Below are 20,815 nucleotides of genomic sequence, written 5' to 3'. Positions count from 1 at the left end.
ACCAAGGCCATTAGAAACGGCTTGGGGTTTTGTTATATCATACTGCATTGGACTACCTTTTTTCCTTTTCATAAATCCAAGGTGGTGCGTTAATTTATCACTACACTTACCTTTTTTACGGGTTTTTACAACTTCGCGCGTAACACGCCCCTTTGGTGTTATAATTATACTACGACATTGGCTATTAGTATCGCGTTACAAATCGCATTCTACATTACGCCTTTGCTTCTAGTTTCACAATTTATGCATGTATCTTTCCGATTTTTATATCGCACTGATACACTTTAATACCCTTCCCACCCACCTCAGAAATTACGGTCTTTTTTACAGACCTTCAAACTGTGTACGGGTTGTTCTGCATACATTCCCCCCAAGACCGGCACGAATGCTGCCTGAAATGTCTGGCGGAGGACTGGCATGATGATGGGTCATGCCCGATATGCATTGCCTTTTAGCCCCCGGGGCCCAAAAGAAAAGACAAGTAGACTTAATGCACTTAAAAGGTCTCTTAAAGGCGGGGGTGGATATCAGATCTGCTAAGACCACCCCCCCCCCCCATCTTAAAAGGGTAAAAAGGGTAAAAAAGCTGCCGAGACTGTCTCCTCCGCTCCCTCTCCGGGGGCCGGGGGAGAAGGCTCGAGGGTCCCCGTAGTATGCACTGCACCCTCTCCTGCACCGTCTTTGGCAGACATTTCTGCCTTACTGATGGCAGATGGCGTTGATGATGGAGGAGGTGAAGTCTCAGCTTCGGCAGGAGCTGCAGGCTGAGCCTTCCCCGTTGTCGGCGCCGGACGCGGCTTCGAGACCTCGTGATAGGCTCGGCGTCGGCCGAGGTAGGCCACTTGGTCTCGGGGACGATCCGAGACCGGGCTTCGGCTACCGATGGACAGTTTTCCCTAGCGGAGCCAGAAGCCTCTTCCGAGGCCGAGGCTTCCTCCAGTGGATACCTAGCCCAGAGCCAGGTGGGTTCCCTTGAACCCCCGGCACCTCGGGACCGGGACTTGGCTTCAGGCCGGGTGCAGCACGGGGATGCAAGGGCCCAGGCCTTCGGGCGTCCCCTTCCGACTTCGTCTGCTTCATCTCTCGGGGAAGAGTCGATTCACTTTGGCTTGGAATCGAGAGAGGAGGAATGGATGGAGGAGGGGGGAGAGGACTTGGAGACCTTGGGGACGTTTTCCTTCACTTCCTCGTTGAGGCAAGTGCGGGACAGGATTGTCCAGGTAGTGCCTCAGGTGGCTGCGCCAATGCCAGAGTCGGATCTGACTGAGTTCCGCCTTCTGGTGGACGCTTTTGCTCCTAGCAAGGAGCCCCAGGTGCGGCTCCGTGTTCTATCCTCCCTGGTGCATGAAGTCATCAACCCTCTATTGTCTGGTGCCCACAGGAAGTTTGACCTGCCCGAACCTATTAAGCGGTACCCGCTTGCAGAGGATGGTGACTTTGAGGTACCTGTGGTGGATGAATGCGTTTGGACTTCCGTTACCCTGGGGGGGGGTCTTCGACCCCCAACTTGACTAAGGTCAAGCAGGGCCGGCGGTTGCCCCCCTTTCACGTGTGCGGTGCGGAGTTGAAGGCTGCTTACATATGCTTTCGAGGAGCAATATCGTAATGCATGCCAACAGCTCCGTGTGTCCGTACACTCCACGTATCTGTCGGCTGTACAGAGGGCGTTAGCGGGGGAGGGGCCTGCTGACTCTTCGGAGTTGGCTGTTCAACTTACGGATGTTCACAGTCATCTTGCGCGGGACGCTATTCGTAGCTGTGCCTCGCAGATGATGTGCGCTGTTATAGGGATGCGCAGGCTGTGGATGTCGGTATCTAAACACTCGACTTCCACACGCCAAGACCTCCTTGCTTTGCCATATAAGATAGGTGCCACCCTCTTCCCTTGGGCCTTAGCAGGTGGTCCGAGAGGCCGCTCAATTGTATGCTTCCATCAAGGACTCTAGGACCTTGTTGGAGGTACCCAGCGTTTAACCACGTAAGCGGACCTCTCCACTTGACTCCTCCTATGCTGACGCGCCGGGTCAGAAGTCCACACCTGCTTGGAAGCAGCCGCTTCCTTCAGGTAAGGGCGCAGGGAAGAGCAAGAGAGGCAGGGGCCGGGGCAAGGCAGCTGGTCGAGGCCAGCAGCCTTTTCGCGGGGCCGGGAACCCATTAGTGCCCGAAGAGCCCCGGGTGGACCCACAGTCGCAAGTTCACGAACTGCCTCAAGCCGGGGTCCACTGCCTCAAGCTGGATGTCCCTGTAGGCGGCCGACTGGCTCTATTCCTGAAGGAATGGAAGACAGTTACATCCAATCCCTGGACCCTGTCCACTCTAAGGGATGGCCATTTGCCTCAGTGGAAACATCATCCGCCCCCCTTCTCCGGGATAAAGCACACTCCGGTGCCTGCTACCTGAGAGAAGGCGGAATTCGTGCCGAGGTCGATGCACTTCTTATGAAAGCTGCGATCGAACCGGTTCCCGTGGGACAGGAAAGCGAGGGCTTCTACTCGACATATTTCCTAGTCACCAAAAAAGACGGAGGGTTCAGGCCTATTCTCAATCTGACATTGCTTTTGTCTTGGATGTCCGCAGGACCCTCAAGTTCTATATCAGCAGAACTAAGGGTATCCGTAGGGATAAGCAACTATTTTGCTGTTATGGCGGTAGGAAGGCTGGCTCATCTGCGAGCAAACAAACTATCTCGAGGTGGATAGTGTCAACTATTTGTACTGCGTACACGCTTCAAGGCAGGGACCCTCCTACCAGGTTGAAGGCTCATTCAGTTAGAGCAGTGGCTACGTCACAAGCGTACGCCGCAGCTCTGCCCATTGAGGAGATCTGCTCCGCGGCTTTTTGGAGCCAGCCGAGCACGTTCATTAAACATTACCAACTCGACAAACACTCAAGCGAGCGTGCTCGGTTTGGTCAGTCAGTTCTCCGAACTGGGCAAAGTTCTACATTTCTAGCAGATTGAGCCTTCGAGTTTTAGACTGTCCTCCGGTTATACTGCTCAGTAATGGTCCGGTTTTTATCTTCTGCAGTCGATAAAATATCAGTCTTTACTACTCGATAATACTCGTATTTGCACACGCACTCCTTCGATCCACGGGGACCCTCTGGCCTAGCTCAGCACGGGTTATAGTCTCTCATGATCTACGCCCCTATATCACTTGTTCCAAAAAGTGTGTGTGTGTGTGTGTGTGTGTTACGAGTTCCCGAATATGATAAGCCACAAATAATGGCTCTTTCATTGTATATGGTCGACCACGCCCTGTCTCTAGCCCCCGCCTTTCGACGGTGGTGCCTCACAATAAGGTTGGTTCCATTTATTGAACTCTTTTTTATTCATTGAAATAATCAAAATACGATGTATTTATTTACGCTTGTTGCTGACGGATGCCACTTCCTATATTATCTTTAGGAGTCTATCTTGATGCAATAAGTGCCCAAAAGAGGATTTAATCTGAAAGAGAATTTTACAAACCTGTAGAGGTTATGAATTCTCTGATGAAATCACCCACCTCCCCACATTCTGTCAGCATTAGACATATGGAAAGTGATTTGGGTGAGAGTTGCTCCCCCTGGCGTGACGTGCCGTGGAGAGTGAGGCCCCGTAAGGGTGGTCGTATATCATACAAAAACGAAGTCCCATGCCCAAACTCTCCTGTCCTGTTAGTTGGGAAGATCTTGCTGTCATGACCACCCACCTTGCTCATACACTCCTGTCCTGTTAGTTGGGAAGATCTTGCTGTCATGACCACCCACCTTGCTCATACACTCCTGTCCTGTTAGTTGGGAAGTCTGTGCTGTTGTGACCACCGACCTTGCTCATACACTCCTGTCCTGTTAGTTGGGAAGTCTGTGCTGTTGTGACCTACGACCTTGCTCATACACTCCTGTCCTGTTAGTTGGGAAGTCTGTGCTATCATGACCACCCACCTTGCTCATACACTCCTGTCCTGTTAGTTGGGAAGTCTGTGCTATCATGACCACCCACCTTGCTCATACACTCCTGTCCTGTTAGTTGGGAAGTCTGTGCTGTTGTGACCTATGACCTTGCTCATACACTCCTGTCCTGTTAGTTGGTCTGTGCTATCATGACCACCCACCTTGCTCATACTCTCCTGTCCTCCCGCCACCACCACTGTGGCATCGCCTGTCTTAATTGCCTGGGATGCAAGTACTACAGCTCGAAGGCCTGACCCGCACAACATGTTGACAACACAAGCTGGCACTGACACAGGGATGCCGGCCTTTATACTAGCTTGACGTGCAGGATTCTGTCCCTGACCTTCAAGATAAAGGAAACAATGTTGTCTGTCAGGGTAAACTTGATATGAATTTACATCCAAAATAATACATTATTCACACACTGATGAGGCCTTTACCTCCAACAGCCGTCAACCAAAGTGTTATCAATTGTGAGTCTCTGCACCCAAGATGTAATGTGTGCCAAGTGTATAGCCTATCATAAAGTCTCATGTGACAGTGAACATATAAGCTGTGACCCTGACCTTCCTTCTCAGCAAAATATATGTAAAACAAAGTCCTCTAGTAATATATATCAGCTGTATGAAGACTATAAACTTATTTCATTGTTTTGTTTGTTTGTGTGTTGTTTAACGCTGCACTCAGCAATATTCCAGCTATATGACGGCAGTCTGTAAATAATCGAGTCTGGACCAGATAATCCAGTGACTGACATCATGAGCATGGATCTATGCAAGTGGGATACAATGACATGCATCAACCAAGTCAGCGAGCCTGACCACCCAATTTCATTAGTCGGATCTGACGACAAGCACAGTCGCCTTTTACGGCAAGCATTGGTTGCTGACGACCTTTTCTATCCTGGATGTGATAAACATAACTTTCATATTTATAAACAGTAGGATTAGACTTTTCAAATGGTGTATGACATGTAGTAGCAAAGATGTATTACAAGCAGATAATTCCTTGATAACTGAAGGCTTCATCTGTCACAACGGAGTCTCTGGGAACGTGGTGTGATAGCAGTAAATGCTTCTGGCTGACTGAGAATGTCTACCTGCTTCAGCTAAAATGTTTTGGCCTACAGTTTTTCCACGGGGCCTACAGTTTTTGAAATGTGCTGGCCCTTAAGGCTCTCAGTTTACTCTGCTGAATTTCAGACACTGAATCTTATTGGTGTTGTTTGTCAGAATGGTTGAAAAGAAAACAGCTTTATCACTATCCCCCACCATGGGGCACATTAATATTTTGTTTGTTCATATAGTAGTGAACAAAAACAATAAAAAGAGTCCCATCAAGCCTTAAGAAGAGATAGGCACTTGGGCCGCTTTATGTTATCAGAAAAAAATGAATAAAAGTGAAATTAATACACACAAAAGGCCCCTTCTCTGGAAAAGATAACTCAGTCTTGAGTATCACTTAGATAAGTTAACTTAGGTAGTTTCTGAGAAAACTTGTCCCCAATGCAGACACTATACACCAAGTAAAATTAAATGGATCAAGGGTGGTAACTCTTTAAAAAAAACTATTTACGGGACCAATTTTCGAACTCAGTCTTCACAAGTATCTCTCAGAAAAGCATGCAAATTTTCATGCATGCAACTTCCGCAGTTGCTGAGAAAACCTGTCGCCATTGTACACACTATGCACTAAGTAAAATAACATGGATCAAGGTCCTTAACTCTTTAAAGAACAAGTGCAAAAGTGAGCGTGGCTCCCTAATACCCCCGACCCGCCTAGTGTGTCAGTAGTTACAAATAAAATAGCTAGGATAGGGTTAGGGTTTGAAAAATTCCTTAAAAAATGGACAATTAATAAAAACAATTTTTTTCTTTTGACTGAATCCCTCCATATGACACAGATTATATGTACTAAGTTTGAGATGAATCCACTGAATACTTTAAGAGAAATCATGCGAACAAAGTTTTCAGACGGACGTTACGGTTTGAAAAATTCATAAAAAAATGGAAAATTAATAAAAACATTTTTTTTCTTTTGACTGCACCCCTCCATATGACACAGATTATATGTACTAAGTTTGAGATGAATCCCCTGAATAGTTTAAGAGAAATCGCGAGGACAAAGTTTTCGGACGGACGGAACCTTGGTATAACTATATACCCCGACATTTTGTTGGGGGTATAAAAATATTTACAGGACCAATTTTCCAACTCAGTCTTCACAAGTATCTCTTAGATAAGCTTGTAAATTTTCAAATAATCCTACTTATAATCCTACTTATCCTATCTCAAACTATGCATTTCTTCAATAATGGTGAGAAAACATCCCAGAACAAAGTTTCCAGCTTCAAAAACACAACTCACCCCAACACATCCCGTACATCACCAAGTCACCACTGTGATCATGAGTCATGCACCACTGCAATCCCATGTGAGAGGAACCCTGCGATCTGATCACCTGACATATCCAGCATCCTCATTCTCAATCTAGAGATTATAAACCTATTCATTGGGATCGCTATTAAGTAAGAGACTTCTTTCTATAGGCATTAAAACCTATTGTGAGGTTTTACTTTCCAGTCGGGTTAAATCTCATAAACAGGGACGTTGTAATATCCCAGGGATTTTATTAATATAACTTTCGTTCAGATTGTAACATGTAATGAAATGTAAAATCAAATGACAAATGTTTTCTTCATATACCCGAGGATCGAACTCGCAACCTTCATATCTGTAGCCCAGTGAGTGTACCACGAGGCTACAGAGGTGTTGATAAGCCTCACTGGTTTTTAAAATGTCCTTTTTAAGATCCGTACACCAGCAACAGATATTTTACGCGTGTTTCCTAAGGTTCATGGAAAGTATGTTCGAAAAATAAAAATGTTGATAAATGTTGTTTTAAGTTTCTTTTTGTTGGTTTATAAGCAAGGAAAAACACTTTCCCTCGGTTTTGGCAGACAGAGCATGCCCTGGGGGTCGGGAAAAACTGTGGGGGCTTCGCCCCCTTGGTTTTTCCCTCTCCCCAGGGCATGCTCTGTCTACCAAAACCTTGTGAGCATGTTTTCTCCAATACGTAAAGGCTGGTGTAACTGTGATGTGGGAATGGTTGGGTGGGCGTTTAGTGTGTGAGATAGGATAAGAATATAAATTTACAACTTATTTGAAAATTTACAAATTATTAAACTTACCGGTATCCTATCTCACACAATGCATTTATTCTGCGGTTGGGTGGTGGGGCACAGACACTCTAGCCTGTAACCATGATTAAATCAAAGGACAAGGATTAGTGACAAGGAAACTCATGTGAGGGTTGCATCAAAAACCCTCTTTGTGCAACTAGGAGGGATACAGCATAACATCGGGTAATCATATCTTCCATAGTTTCACACAGGACGCCGATCCAAAGAAGGATTGCATAACCATGAGTTAGGTGAAACCTGTTCAGTCATGACTTTAACCTCACCCTCAGAGGTGTTCTGTTACAAACAACACTTCCCCAGCCAGTAGCTTCTACAAGACAGACCTCACACATATAAACCCCAGGACGTAAGGCGGACCAGCTTGGCATCTCCTTTTTCGCCTCGTCAAAACTATCAAGGAGGAAACGATCGACGGTATCCATATGGGTCTTCAATCGACTACTGAGACATCATATGCACAACACAGTGGTGAGCAGGTAGAGGATTGGGACACCATTTAAGGCAATGGCCGCACCAGATGGTGGCTTCTATGACGTAGACCGAAGTCCCAACAGACAAGTATATATACCCTCCCTCTGGGAACTTGTCTGGGAAACCCGATGAAACATAAGCAACAAAGAGAATAACTTCAAGAATTTCTTGCAGTATATACAGGATACCAGACATTGGACTGTAGCATGCTGGGTTTCCTCATCTGCACTGTCTGGCTGCTGTGAGCTGTTGGGCCAAGACAATAAGACCAAAGTGATGAAGACTTTGAACATTGGCGGAGGTAGTGGGAAGCAAAGATCGCCAGAAACATCCTTCCATGATGGCTGAGAGCGTGCAATTACCGTGCAATGCTAGGATTAAAAACCTATTGAAATGTTTGAACTCGCAAAAGTTGTTAATTCATTCAAGAATAACAAAAGCCCTTTCCTAGATGGGTTCCCAGCTGATTTTTTATAATTCTTTTGGAATGACTTAGGTGTATGGGTTTTTAGGTATATAAATGAACTTTCTGAAATAATCAAATTACCTTAACTATGAATAGAAGAATAATTACATGCATTCCGAAACAAAACAAAGACAGAAAACTTGTGAAATACTGGCGACCAATTTCAATTTTACTATATTCAAAATTTTGAGCTCTTTTATAGCAAACAGAATTAAGAAAACGCTGGATACATTAATTCATAGTGACCAAACAGGCTTTATACCTGGTCAATGTATAAGGGATATTGTTAGAACCATATTATGACATCATGTATGAGCTGAAAGAGCAAAATAGGGCAGGACTTACTGATTTTGACACAGTTTCCAAAACATCTATTGAACTGGTTATGAAAATGTTTGGTTTTGGACCAAATATAATTAAATGATATCTTAACTAAGAATGTATTATCTTGTGTCATACAAAACTGACATTTCTCCACTTTTGTCAGAACCAAAGAGGATGCAGACAAGGTGACCTACTTTCACCCTGCCTATTTTTGCTGGTAGCTGAGAAACTAGGAATAATGATTCGGAATAATAAAGGCATACAAGGAATAACAATAAATGATATGGAGTATAAATTAGGTCATTATCCAGATGATACAGTTATTTTTAGATGGACCTGAAGAGTATCTTAGAGCTGCAATTGACACTTTGAACATATTTTATAGAATGTCTGGCCTTAAAGTAAATATTACAAAACTAAAGCTATATGGATAGGTTAAGTGGCAGGAAGTAGCATCAAACTCTGTGAGGACACAATACTAGACTGACATGAGGGAAACTTTGAAGTCTTGGGAATAATATTTAATCCCACATTACATGATCTATGGGTAATAAATACAAGAAAAAGACTTGGAACAAATATATACAGATTATTGGGAAGCTGGAAAACAAGACATATAACATTAACAGGTAAAATCACCATTATTAAGACACTTCCAAACTCACCCGATGATTTTATTGGAAAATTGAATAAACTATTTTATACATTCATTTGGAATAACAGACAAAATAGAAAGATCTACTTTGGTAAGGAAATATGAAGAAGGTGGTCTGAGAATGATTGATACCCGCAAATTTATTGATTCATTGAAATTATCATTTTTAAGCAGAAGTTTACAAAAAATGACTGTCAACATTAAGGAACTTTCAAACAAAACATATATTCCTTTTGGGTGCAAATATTGATAAGAATTATTACTTTTGGTGGGATGTATTGAATATTTTGGGTAATTATTACAGAAAACAAAGTTAACAAAGTATTGAAGAGATCTTATCAAAGCCAATATGATTCAATCACCAATTAAAAAAGTAAATTCATTTTAAAACATTGGTTTAATAAGGGTATTTATAACTTAAAAGATTTATGTAACAACAACTGATTTTTAACACCTAAAGAATTGGAAGACAAATTTCAAATTAAAACTACTTTACTTGATTACTGAGTATTACTAAATATCCCTAAATCATGGAAAAAAAGTAATAAATGGCAGATTTTGTATCACAACTTGTTTATACATAAATACCATTTTGAGAGACTTGTTGATAAGAACAAAAGGCTACAGAATATTTTATGATAAACTCATAGCTACAACTAACTTTCCTCTGATGTGTGATAAATGGGAAAAGGAACTTAATCAAAGGATTTAAAGTAAAGTTCTTACTGTAAAATGTGTATCAGTAATGTTAAACTAACAGATTTCTGGTGCAGATTTATAAATAGAGCTCCATATACGAAAAAAGGAATTATTGAAAAATGAAGTTAATTGATGATGATATATGCTCTTTTTGTCACTCTGAATCTGAAACCTTATACCCTGCATATGTAGAATGTGTTTTTGTAAAGGAATTTGGGTTAGAAATTGAAGTGTACCTAAACTCAAAACCTGCATATGATATTCATATAACCAGTCAGGATAAATTATTTTGCTACAACAAAAAGAACTCTCTTTTCAACCATATAATTCTTCCTGCAAAAAAATACATTCACCAGTCAAGCATTAAGAAAACTCCATTATACTTTCCTTTCTTCATAAAAATATTGAAAGATATTTGTAAAATATAAAAATTTATTGCAATGAAAAATAGTAGAATTGTTTTAATTCAGATTCAGATGAAACAAGCGTATAGTCGACAAAGTCATCTATATCCACTGCCATTTTAACACGTTATGGTCCCAAACCAGGTAACTGTCCCAACATTTCTCTTAGGCCATGTCAAAAAAGCTGCAATGGAAATTCTAAAATAAACATTTATAAAACTCCTAAATAGCAAAAGGCACCAGTTCAGTATGTGCCTAGTAGACATGCAAAGTTTTGTAAGAAATTATTTAACGGTTTTTGAGTTAACCTCCGGAAACGAACAGCACCCTTATAGAACCTAAGTCCAACTACTGGACTAGATAACTACTATCATCTAGTCATAGGACTAAAATATATGTGAATTATTATTTGCAATGTGGGTTTACTTTTTTGATACCTTTGCAGAATCAAATTTCTGAAAATATAAACAGTCTCATATTTAAGCTAGTGACATTTGAAGCTTGCTTGTAACTTTTTTATCTAGCCCACCTGGCCAGCAATATTTTGAGACTATTTCACACCCTGGTACTAGTTACCTGTTGTGAGGACCTGCCCCAGAATAACCTCGGAAACATCTTCAGCTTTCACCTGACTGCGAGACAATGCCTCCTTAATGCACACTGAACCCAGTTCATGAGCAGGCACAGTGGACAACACACCATTCAGGGAGCCTGAAAACAATAACAGACATGTCATTTACAAATGTAGGTAGAAAGGATAAAATGTACTGAGAATATATCTCACCATCAAATATTGTCGTAAATGTACTTTTAAGAAACTAGGGGGGGGGGGAGTGTTTTGGTACTACCACTTTGCAGGACAAAGTGCAATATTTATGTCAGATCAGATATTTTTTCAAAAGAAACATCATATATGCAGATGACCTGTGACCAATACTGCTGTTATCAATCAAGGTTATCATTAACTTTATGTTCAACAGACAGTGTTATAGCAGCTAAAGTATTAATAATTGTTTACTAAAAGTAAGGCCTTCTTTCACATCATTTCTTTATAACTTGGTTTCTCAGATTTCTCTCTCTCAAAACCGTGGGACAGTGGTAAAAAAAAGTCAATTCAAGTGAAAATTTGACATTTCATCTCTTAAAAAGGAAGGGTTGATCAGATGAGACAAACAAAGAAATTAAAAATCTCTATTTTGCATTTTTGTGAAATGTGAAAAGAATGTTAAATTTCAATAGTGTATACTGATTATTAACTTATGACTAGTATTTGTTGTGACTTAGTCTTGTGCTTTGAGTGAACATTTAAGGTGTACCCTCGTGTACTGGACATGTACCACTTGTCTGGGCCAGGCAGAAAAGAAATTTGTACATTCTCTTGTAAGCTATCACCTAAGGATCAGAGATAATGAAGCAAGAGTTATCAGTCAATGACATATCTCAGAAAGTCCAGTGGAACCCTGCTGTCTCAAACTCCTGGGGTCCAAAGAAATTCGACCTTATTACCATCTGATCCTGCCATCAGACAACAGAAAGCAAACATACATGGTTGGTGGTTTGTTGTTTAACGCTGCACTCAGCAATATTCCAGCTATATGACAGCGGTCTGTAAATAATGACCAGACAATCCAGTGATTGACATCATGAGCATTGCTCCACGCAATTGTGATGCAATGACGTGCATCAACCAAGTAAGCAAGTCGACCACCCGATCCCGTTAGTCGCCTCTAACGACCAATGTAGTTGCCTTTTACGGTGAGCATGGGTTGCTGAAGACCTGTTCTAACCCAGATCATCCCTGGTCACTACTGCATGTCTGTTACTAGTGTTAGGTAAATATACTACACACAAAAATTATGGGAACACCAAAATATTCTGTTATAAAAAGGAACATTTAATGACATGTGATCGTATCATTACAATTGTGCATTAGCAGATTATCAAGCTTCAAAACAAAAACATTTACAGGTAGCTGTCATTGAAAAGCACACACGAACAAGTCGAATAAGAAATTGGGGGTCAAAAATGGAAATCACAATGTCAATAGCGAGTGTGTCCTCCACGTTGATTGATGCATTCGGTGCATCTTCGCCTCATGGATCTTGCAAGGGTGCGAAGGGTAGCCTGTGGAATCGCCTGCCATTCCATTTGGAGCCACTGAACCAGAACCTGAAGAGCTGGTGCAACTCCATGATTGTCCCTGACACGTCGTCCCAGAACATCCCAAAGATGCTCAATTGGAGCCAATCCCGGTGAATATGCTGGCCACTGCATCACAGTCACATTGTTCTGTTGCAGGAAGTCTCTAACGACTCTAGCCCGATGTGGTCTGGCATTGTCATCTTGCAGGATTGCTCCTGGACCAATGTTGTTCAACTTTTGTAGGACAAGAGGGCGCAAAATCTCGTCACAATACCTCACTCCATTCAAATTGCCTTGAACAAGATAGAGAGGTGTTCGGTGATGCAAACTGAACCCTCCCCATACCATCACAGAGCCACCGCCAAACCTGTTTCTTTCTCGTACAGTGGCATCATCATAACGTTCTCCAGGACGTCTCATAACCCTTACCCTTCCATCATTATGCTCAAGACAGAAACGGGACTCGTTAGTGAAGAGAACTCTGGACCATTGTTGATCATCCCATCTCAAATGTGCCCTGGCCCAGGCAAGTCTTGCAGCTCTGTGATGAGGACGAAGATGAGGACGTACAGCTGGACGACGTTACCTTAAATGAGCAGCTCTGAGGCGGTTCCTGATGGTCGATACGCTCACGTTGGTGTGTGTTGCTTGTCGGAGTTGCAGTCTCAAAGCACTGGCTGTTGAGAACCGGTTCCGAAGGGCTAGCAGCACAACGTATCGGTCATCTGCCCTAGATGTTACTCTGGGAATACCAGAACGCGGTCTGTCCTGCACTCTCCCTGTTGTCTGGAACCGTTCCCTCAGTCTGTGAATGACAAACGGTGACACTTGAAGACGACGGGCAATATTCCTTATGGATGCACCATCTTGTAGCCACACTATGGCCCTAGTCCTGTCGTGAATGCTTAACGGTCTTCGCTGGGGCATGTTTAAGGAAATGTGTAACTTCACAGTGTCTGAAGCTTCTTTATAAAGAAAAGTTGCCACCAACTGCATGGGAATTCTGACTTTCACGTGCACTAGGTCGTTGTGTTTTGGTGTTTGATCTGACATGACGAGGGAGTCTTTCTGCATCCAAGTTTTTTCCTGTTTTAGCATTTAATCAATTTAACCAAATTCTTCAAAAAATAAAGCACTTGCAAAAATGCATGACTCAACACGTCATTTAAGTGCCCTCAGTGCACACAAAAAGTTGCATTTACTGAAGTTCATAAATGACCAAGCCACGTTAAGTTTTATACATGGCTATGAAATTTAGGGGTGTTCCCATAATTTTTGTGTGTAGTATAACATTAGTATAATAGTAAATAAGAAACCAAACTAGAAGCAATGGTCATATCTACATATATGTATCTATAAGCATTATTCAGATATGCCAACCCTAATCGAAACTTTGCAGTAACAGTTGGGTAAAAAAGCATAATTTCATGTGAAAAAGAGTGCCATGCCATGATGCTGGGTTTCGTTTCAACATTTTTGTCAAGCCTATACGTACCAGCATGGGTACAGATGCATTGATGCTAGTAATGTCGCTGCACACGCAAGCTGCACTAATTAAAAAAGAGGGCGATAAAGCTCAAAATAAGCAGCTTGAGTTTGTATGGTTAAATATGAATAAACTTCGAAATTGAATATCAATCCAAACATCTAAAAAAAAGAACATCAACATCGAAAAAGTATTCAAAACAGAAGTTCCATAACGGCATGCGACAACCTCATCAGTGATGTTTATCGGGGCCACATTTCAAACAAACATGTATTTAGAACAACTTTGTTAATTACAGGTCAGAAATCACTTATGAAAGCATTTAATTCGTGAAAGTTGTGTGGGGGCTAGCCCCCCAAACCCACTGATATTTAAGTGAGTTGACAGAGAATGGCGTGGGAAACACTGCATTCATGCCAAAACATGTGGTCAAAGCTCCACACATTCATAAAATTCATCATGTGACAATATTACTGCATTGCAGAAAGACAATGTGGCGTTTCAGGTTCCTAAGAAATATCAGTGTAAATGCAGTTAGCTCTGCTGATATTTTGAATATGTAAATAATTCATGAAAAAATGTCAAAAATCGTTATTTGGGGAGGATCAGCGTAATTTTAGTCTCAAAAGTGTAAGTGTTATGTCAACATTGCCGGACACTGTAAATGGATCTACATCTGTATATGGGAACCAGTGTCCACAACCACTGACCCAGGGTAATTCAATTGCCCCCAGTCAGCTTTGGAAGCGTGTGTGAACTTTGTTATTTTTAGTTTTGATGAGTGAAGAGCCAATGTGACGTCACCATTGAACAGAACATTAAAGCTCTCAAGGACAAAGTTGCTGCCCAGGAACTTACACTCACTAGTTTGCAACAGGACAACTTAAGACTGTACATGCTGGAGGAGAGCTCATGAGATGCAGATTGATTCACTAACAGTCAAAACAGAGAGTTTGTTTAATCAGAAGGGATCTGAGAAGACCCTGAGAAAATTCAACAGAGCTGAAAAAAGAGAGTACCAATATCAAGTTTAAGAGGGTACACCCAAGAAAACAAGCTGACCCTGGGGACGACCCTACACACCAATCTATGATTGCTAAGTTTGTGTTCACCAGAGACAGACGTACCTGGCAGGAAGCTGAAAGTTAAACCAGGTACAACATAATGGAGCAGTTCCCAGAGGAGGTCAATGCCTACAGAAAAGATGTAATGATGCCACTACTAAGAGAAGCGAAAACACATCACAAGAAAAATGTCATTAATATTAACAAGCTTTATGTTGAAAATTCACTTCAGAATGTACCCCCTCCCCCAATGTTGAAAACTCACTTCAGAATGTACCCCCTCCCCCATACAAATGTACAGAGCCCCAAAAATATGTCTGCTACAGACCCAGAGTGGTAAATAGGGATGTAAAGGTGGGCAAGTCTTCAGCACATAGAAGCTGTCAGAAGCTGACATATTGAACACTCCTGGACAGTGTGTTAACACACACGACCCTGATCTATTGCCCCACTGTGCCCCTCATGTCCCAGATATGAGTCCTCACATCAGCGATAGCGCCGGTGTTGCAGGTGATAACAGTAAAGACACTACTTATCACTGTATTGCTTGCACACACACACCCAGTGGTCCATGTGCCCTATTTGATCTATGTGCCACAGGTGGCCCCTATGCAACACTTGTGATGCCTCACATTAGCCACGTCAATGAAGAAGGCGATTTCAGTCAATTATATGAAAGGCCCTGGCTTTTTCCTTACCACAGCTCAATCTTCATTTGTTTTCGTCACACTCTTTTCGCATTGGAGCGGCTACCACAGCAGCAATTAGTGGGGTTAGTTCCAAGCAGATTCAGGAATATGGGCGTTGGAAATCAAACTGTTACAGCAAATATATCCGCATTACTCAACTCACCACTTAACAGTATACCTAGCAGAAACAAACACAGACCGACCACCCCCCCCATGCCACCTCTTGCGTTTCCACAGGGGGAACGGAATAACACTTACTTCCGTATTCAATGTAATAAGCGCCCAGGGCGCTCTCAAATTTAGAAATAGGGGGCGCTTAATAGAATATTATTTTGAGTTGAAAGATCGTAATTTTCGTGGTTTATGCTAACAGCCTGAAATGTTTACATACGACAGATATATTTTTCAAGAATTTAATTGCCCATAGTTAAGGGTGGTATAACACACGAGTGCATATTGTACACGAATAAATAAGTCTTGTGTACATTGATCAATCGGAAGGGGTGCTGATTGGGATTGTTCACTAGCCAATATATTAGCAAATATCACCGTGGGTGCTTATTATAGCAGGGCGCTAATTACGTCGAATACGGTAATCTTTTTCACTAACTCTAACAATATATAGACATACAGGTAAATAAATAAATACCGTAAACAAATTAATAGGTAAGTATAAAGCAGATGTTATTATAACAAAGTTGCTGCTACTGTGTTTTAAGTTTCAGATGTATCGGGTCCAGTTATATCGTCCAATTCCACGACCATCTGGCCACTACATCGGACTCCCTACTGACGGGTACCCGCTGGCATGCAAGAGGCGGAATGAAGTGGGGGGGAATTCCGCTAGGCAGTGGATACACTTGTCGCCCGCCATCCCAAGCCGAAGTTTCTGGTTATCCATATTGGATCAAATGATCTATGTACCAAGGGGACAAAGGAACTTTATGACAACATATATCTGGACACAACATACGCTCAGCTTAACCTCCCAAATAAATTGGTATGGTCTGACATGTTGCCTCGACAAACCTGGTGAGGGGCCAGCCATGTTAAAAGAATTGAACTGAAAAGAAAATCGCTTAATAGGCGGATTGCGGGAGTGATCAGGGAAGAGAGGGGTCTAAGATGTACCCACCCTCTGATCAAGCATGACGCTCCATTTTATACTCCTTGGGGAGTCCATTTAAACCGGCTGGCCATAGCCCATTTTTAAACAAATGTACACAGGACATTGTTCAGTTATGAGTAAAGGTACAGTTCAGGGGAAGTATGTAACTTCACTTTTTGGGGAGGCGTAGATTGTTTCTTTTCCTTCCCAGTCCCTTATCTACTCACCAACTCCCTTCCACATCATAATTTACTCCAAATATAATATAATGTGTGGATTTCAGCGGTGTGCAAAATGGATTTATACATTTATACCACTGTTTGGCATGGTGTAGTCGGGGGCTTTGGTTCAACACCATGCTGGTGTGTGTACTATACTCTGGCTGCCTGCTAACTACAGCAGGAGCCCAAATTCGGGGGGGAGTGACAGTATCTTTGCTGTGGGTCCTGTCTGCCAAGCACGGTGGATGGACAACTTGACACGCGATAGGGTCTGTATGCGATTTCTAGTCCGCGGTAGGACCTTGCTTATCGCCCCTGCCTGCATCATCCACACTCTGCCCATTATATCCAACAAAATAGCATTGTTTGTTAATCTTTCCTTCTAAGGTTGTCTGAACATAATGACCTAAAGACCGTTGTTTCCATATGTGCCCCTTGCGTTCCAGATGTGCCAAATGACCAAAGCGTGACTCCAAATACTATCTTCAGTGCTGTTAGAGTGGAAGGTAATGAACAATGCATGCACATACCACGTGTCATACATGATCATAGTGAGAATGGGCCGACAATGTCATTAAGCATGTTAAGTGGACTGAGGCAGTGAAGATGGTTTAAAACAATTTATTCTCTGTAAAAAGATACCAAAAACATCAATATTAATTGATGTTCAGTCTAAGGAGCAAGAAGGTATTCCCTCAGATGTGGCGTGACAAACAGTGATATTGTAATATATTGCTTATATACATTATTTTAATACAATTACTTTGAATAGAATAACTAAATATGATATTCGAACGCTGTTACTTTATATAAATTGAATGTAACAATGAATGCCTTTGGCGGCACATGTTAGGTGTGACATCACAACATTAAAAAGAAACACTTATATGATACTGCAAATCGTAAAATTAATGCGTCTCCAAAAGAATGAGACCGCTGGCCCCTTGCCAAACATGTGACTCGATATGAATGCAACACCCTCCTCCTCTTACTTACTTACTTACATTGGAGATTTTACGTGCGCTTTCCGACTCTAGCGTATTTCGCACGGTCCTCCTCTAACTTAATTACTTACTTACTTTGGAGATTTAACGTGCGCTTTCCGACTGATGCGTATTTCGCACACGGGCCCGGCCAGGCCATTTAATGTGTTTCCGAAAGGGGCGAAAGTGGTCTGTGCAACCCAAGAGGGGGGTTTAGGGGTTGCTTATATAGAATTTGGAAATTTTGAGTTTTGGAATAGATGCCGATGGGGTTGGGGAGGAGAACTAAGGGAGCTGGGTATGGTGGATGTTTGTTTGTTTATGTGATTTTGATTTGGTAGGTTATTGTGTTTTTAGATGCGTTTTATTAGTTCCGTTTTTATTAAGAATACGCCTAAGGCCTTGAAGTTTTCTAGTTTATTTTGTGGGTTTAGTATTGCTTCTAGAGTGAGAGCCTTGTTTAGATTGAGGGTGGTTTGTAATGCGGTTCGATGTGTTAGGTAGTGTGTGCAGTGGATGAGTGCGTGTTCTGGGGTTTCTTGTTGTTTGCAGTGTGGGCAGTTACCTGTAGTGTGTTTTTTAATTTTTTTTAGGTGGTTATTTAGGTTGGTGTGTCCTGTTTGGAGTTTAGTGATTACTATGTCAATTTTTTTTGATGGATGGAGAATTTTTGGTTTGGTTAGTGGTTTGCTGAGCACTTTTTTGATTTGGCTATTTGAGTTTAGATATAGGTTATGCCATTTTTTTGTGATTTTGTGCTTGTTTACACTTTTAATTTCTGATTTTGAGATGGGTAAGTTTAAGCTTATTTCTGGGATTTTGAGGGATAGTTTAGCTGCTTTATCGGCGTTTTCATTACTGTATATTCCTACGTGGGCGGGTATCCACAAGAGGTTTTTTGTTTGCCTGCCTTAGTTAGGTCGTTGGAGCTTTTAAGTATTTGATTTATTAATTTAGGTCGGTTTTTGGTATTTTTGTTTTGGAGGGCTTGCAGTCCACTTATGGAGTCGGTAAGTATTAGGATTTTTTTGTGGTTTTTGGATTCTTGATTATGGAGGGCTGAGGCCATGCCCATTAGTTCTGCCATGAATATTGATTGGTTGTTTGGGAGTCCGAAGGATTGCGTGGTTTTAGTTGGTTGTGTGGTATGGACTCCGAAACCTGTGTGTTTGGAGGTCGGATCTGAGGATCTGTCCGTGTAAATGTGACACCAATTTGGCCAATTTTCGTGTATGTATGCTAGTGTGGTAGTTTTAGCTATGTTTCGGTCGGTTTGTTTATTTATTTGGCTAGCTAGTGTTGTGTCTATTTTGGGTATTTTAAGTTTAGGGGTGTAGATATTTGATTGTTTGCAGTTTTGTTTAAGATTTTTAATTTGGTGTTCATTTAGGTAGTTTGTTATTCTTTGGGATATTGGGGTAAGTAAGGGATGTTTACGAGCTAGAGCTTGGTTTTTGGGGCTGATGTTTTGGTTTATCAAGTTTTGGATGAGAGGGTTTGATTGGGACGCGGCCCAGAAATTTAAGCTTAGCTGTTCCCTGCGTAGACTTAGTGGCATTTCTCCTGTTAAGGCCTGAAGTGAGGTGTAGGAGGTGCCATGTTGGGTGCGTGTAATTAGTTTGAGAGCCTGATATTGTATTGAGTCATGTTTTTTAGATAGAGAGTTGTTTAGGGTGTTGTATATGGCGCAGCCGTAGTCTAGTTTTGATCTAATTAGTGATATGTAGAGAGAGAGGAGGGTATCTTTGGAGGCTCCCCAGTTAGAGCCAGTTAGGCATCTTAGGGTGTTTAGGTCTTTACTGCATTTAGTTGTTAGGTTTTGGATGTGAGCATCCCAGGTGAGATGTTCATCGAAAATAAGTCCTAAGAATTTGGTTTGTTTTTGAAATTTGATTGTTTGATTGTTTAGCTGGAGGATTGGGGAGGCGGGTTTCATGTTTTTATGTTTGAATACTATTCCTGTTGTTTTTTCTGAGTTAGGGGAGAAGCCCCATTTGTCAGCCCATTGTTGTATTTTATTAAGAGATTTTTTAGTAAATTTTGGACCATTTTCATGCTTTTAGTGCGGATCCAGATGGCTTCATCATCCGCGAATTTTGATGTGTTTACTTTAGGGGATAGGCCCTCGAATAGATCATTTATCATTATATTGAAGAGTGTGGGGCTGAGGAAAATGCCCTGTGGAGTGCCATTTTCTAGGGGACATTGGTCCGATAGAGTTTTGTCTATACCCACGGTTATTTTACGATTGTTTAGGAAGTCCTGGATGTAGTTTATTATCTGACCTTTGAGTCCTATTTTTTTAAAGTTTTTGTATTAGCCCATCGTGCCATACCATGTCGAAAGCTTTAGAGAAGTCTAAGAAGATGCCTGTGGTATATTGTTTATTTAGTTGTCCTGTCTTAATATCTTGTTCTAGTCGGGCGAGGTTATCTAGGGTTGAGCGGCCAGGAGTGAAACCGCTTTGATCTGGGTTTATGATGTTATTTTGGGTTAAGTAATGTTGTAATCTATTTTTAGCCATTGATTCCATTACTTTACATAAGTTTGAAGTTAGGGATATTGGTCTATATGAGTTAGCTTGATTAGCTGGTTTATTAGGTTTAGGGATTGGTATGACTAGGGCCTGTTTCCTGGGAGTAGGAACCTGTCCGTTTAGGTAGATGAGATTGTATAGTTTGAGTAGTGCCTGGAGTAGTTTTAGGGGGAGTTTTTTAATTATTTGGTAAGAAGTTAGGTCTAATCCTGGGGCCGTGCCCTTTTTCCTCATTTGGATTACGTAGAGGAGCTCCTCCATTGTGAAGGGTTGATTTATTTCTAGATTGTTATTGTTTGCTTCTTTTGTGGGTTTGTTTTCTGTTTTAAGTTTATCTTGGAATTTTTGACTGAAGTTGGTGTTACTGCTAACGGCCGAAAAGTGGTTGGCGAGATTATTTGCTTTTTGGGCGGGGTTGGTTGAGTTGTCAAT

At 41.8% G+C, this 20,815-nt stretch overlaps 1 protein-coding gene across 2 annotated transcripts in view; it reads right to left on the bottom strand.

Moving 5' to 3' along the window:
• Positions 1–20,815, bottom strand: part of LOC124122719 (acetyl-CoA acetyltransferase, cytosolic-like) — a 55,338-nt gene that overhangs the window by 21,111 nt on the left and 13,412 nt on the right. For both annotated transcript variants that reach the window (XM_046485832.2, XM_046485831.1), the window contains exons 2-3: positions 10,731–10,865; positions 4,095–4,276 (exon numbers count right to left, since the gene is read on the bottom strand). In XM_046485832.2, coding sequence (XP_046341788.1) covers positions 4,095–4,276; positions 10,731–10,865 — 317 coding nt within the window. The remainder of the gene's footprint in view (positions 1–4,094; positions 4,277–10,730; positions 10,866–20,815) is intronic.

This window comes from Haliotis rufescens, unplaced genomic scaffold (genome assembly GCF_023055435.1).
Source record: "Haliotis rufescens isolate VD_foot unplaced genomic scaffold, xgHalRufe1.0.p SCAF_5, whole genome shotgun sequence".
Lineage (NCBI taxonomy): Eukaryota > Metazoa > Mollusca > Gastropoda > Lepetellida > Haliotidae > Haliotis > Haliotis rufescens.
The sequence above is the reverse complement of the archived record's forward strand: the minus strand, read 5'-3'. Positions and strand labels throughout refer to the sequence as shown.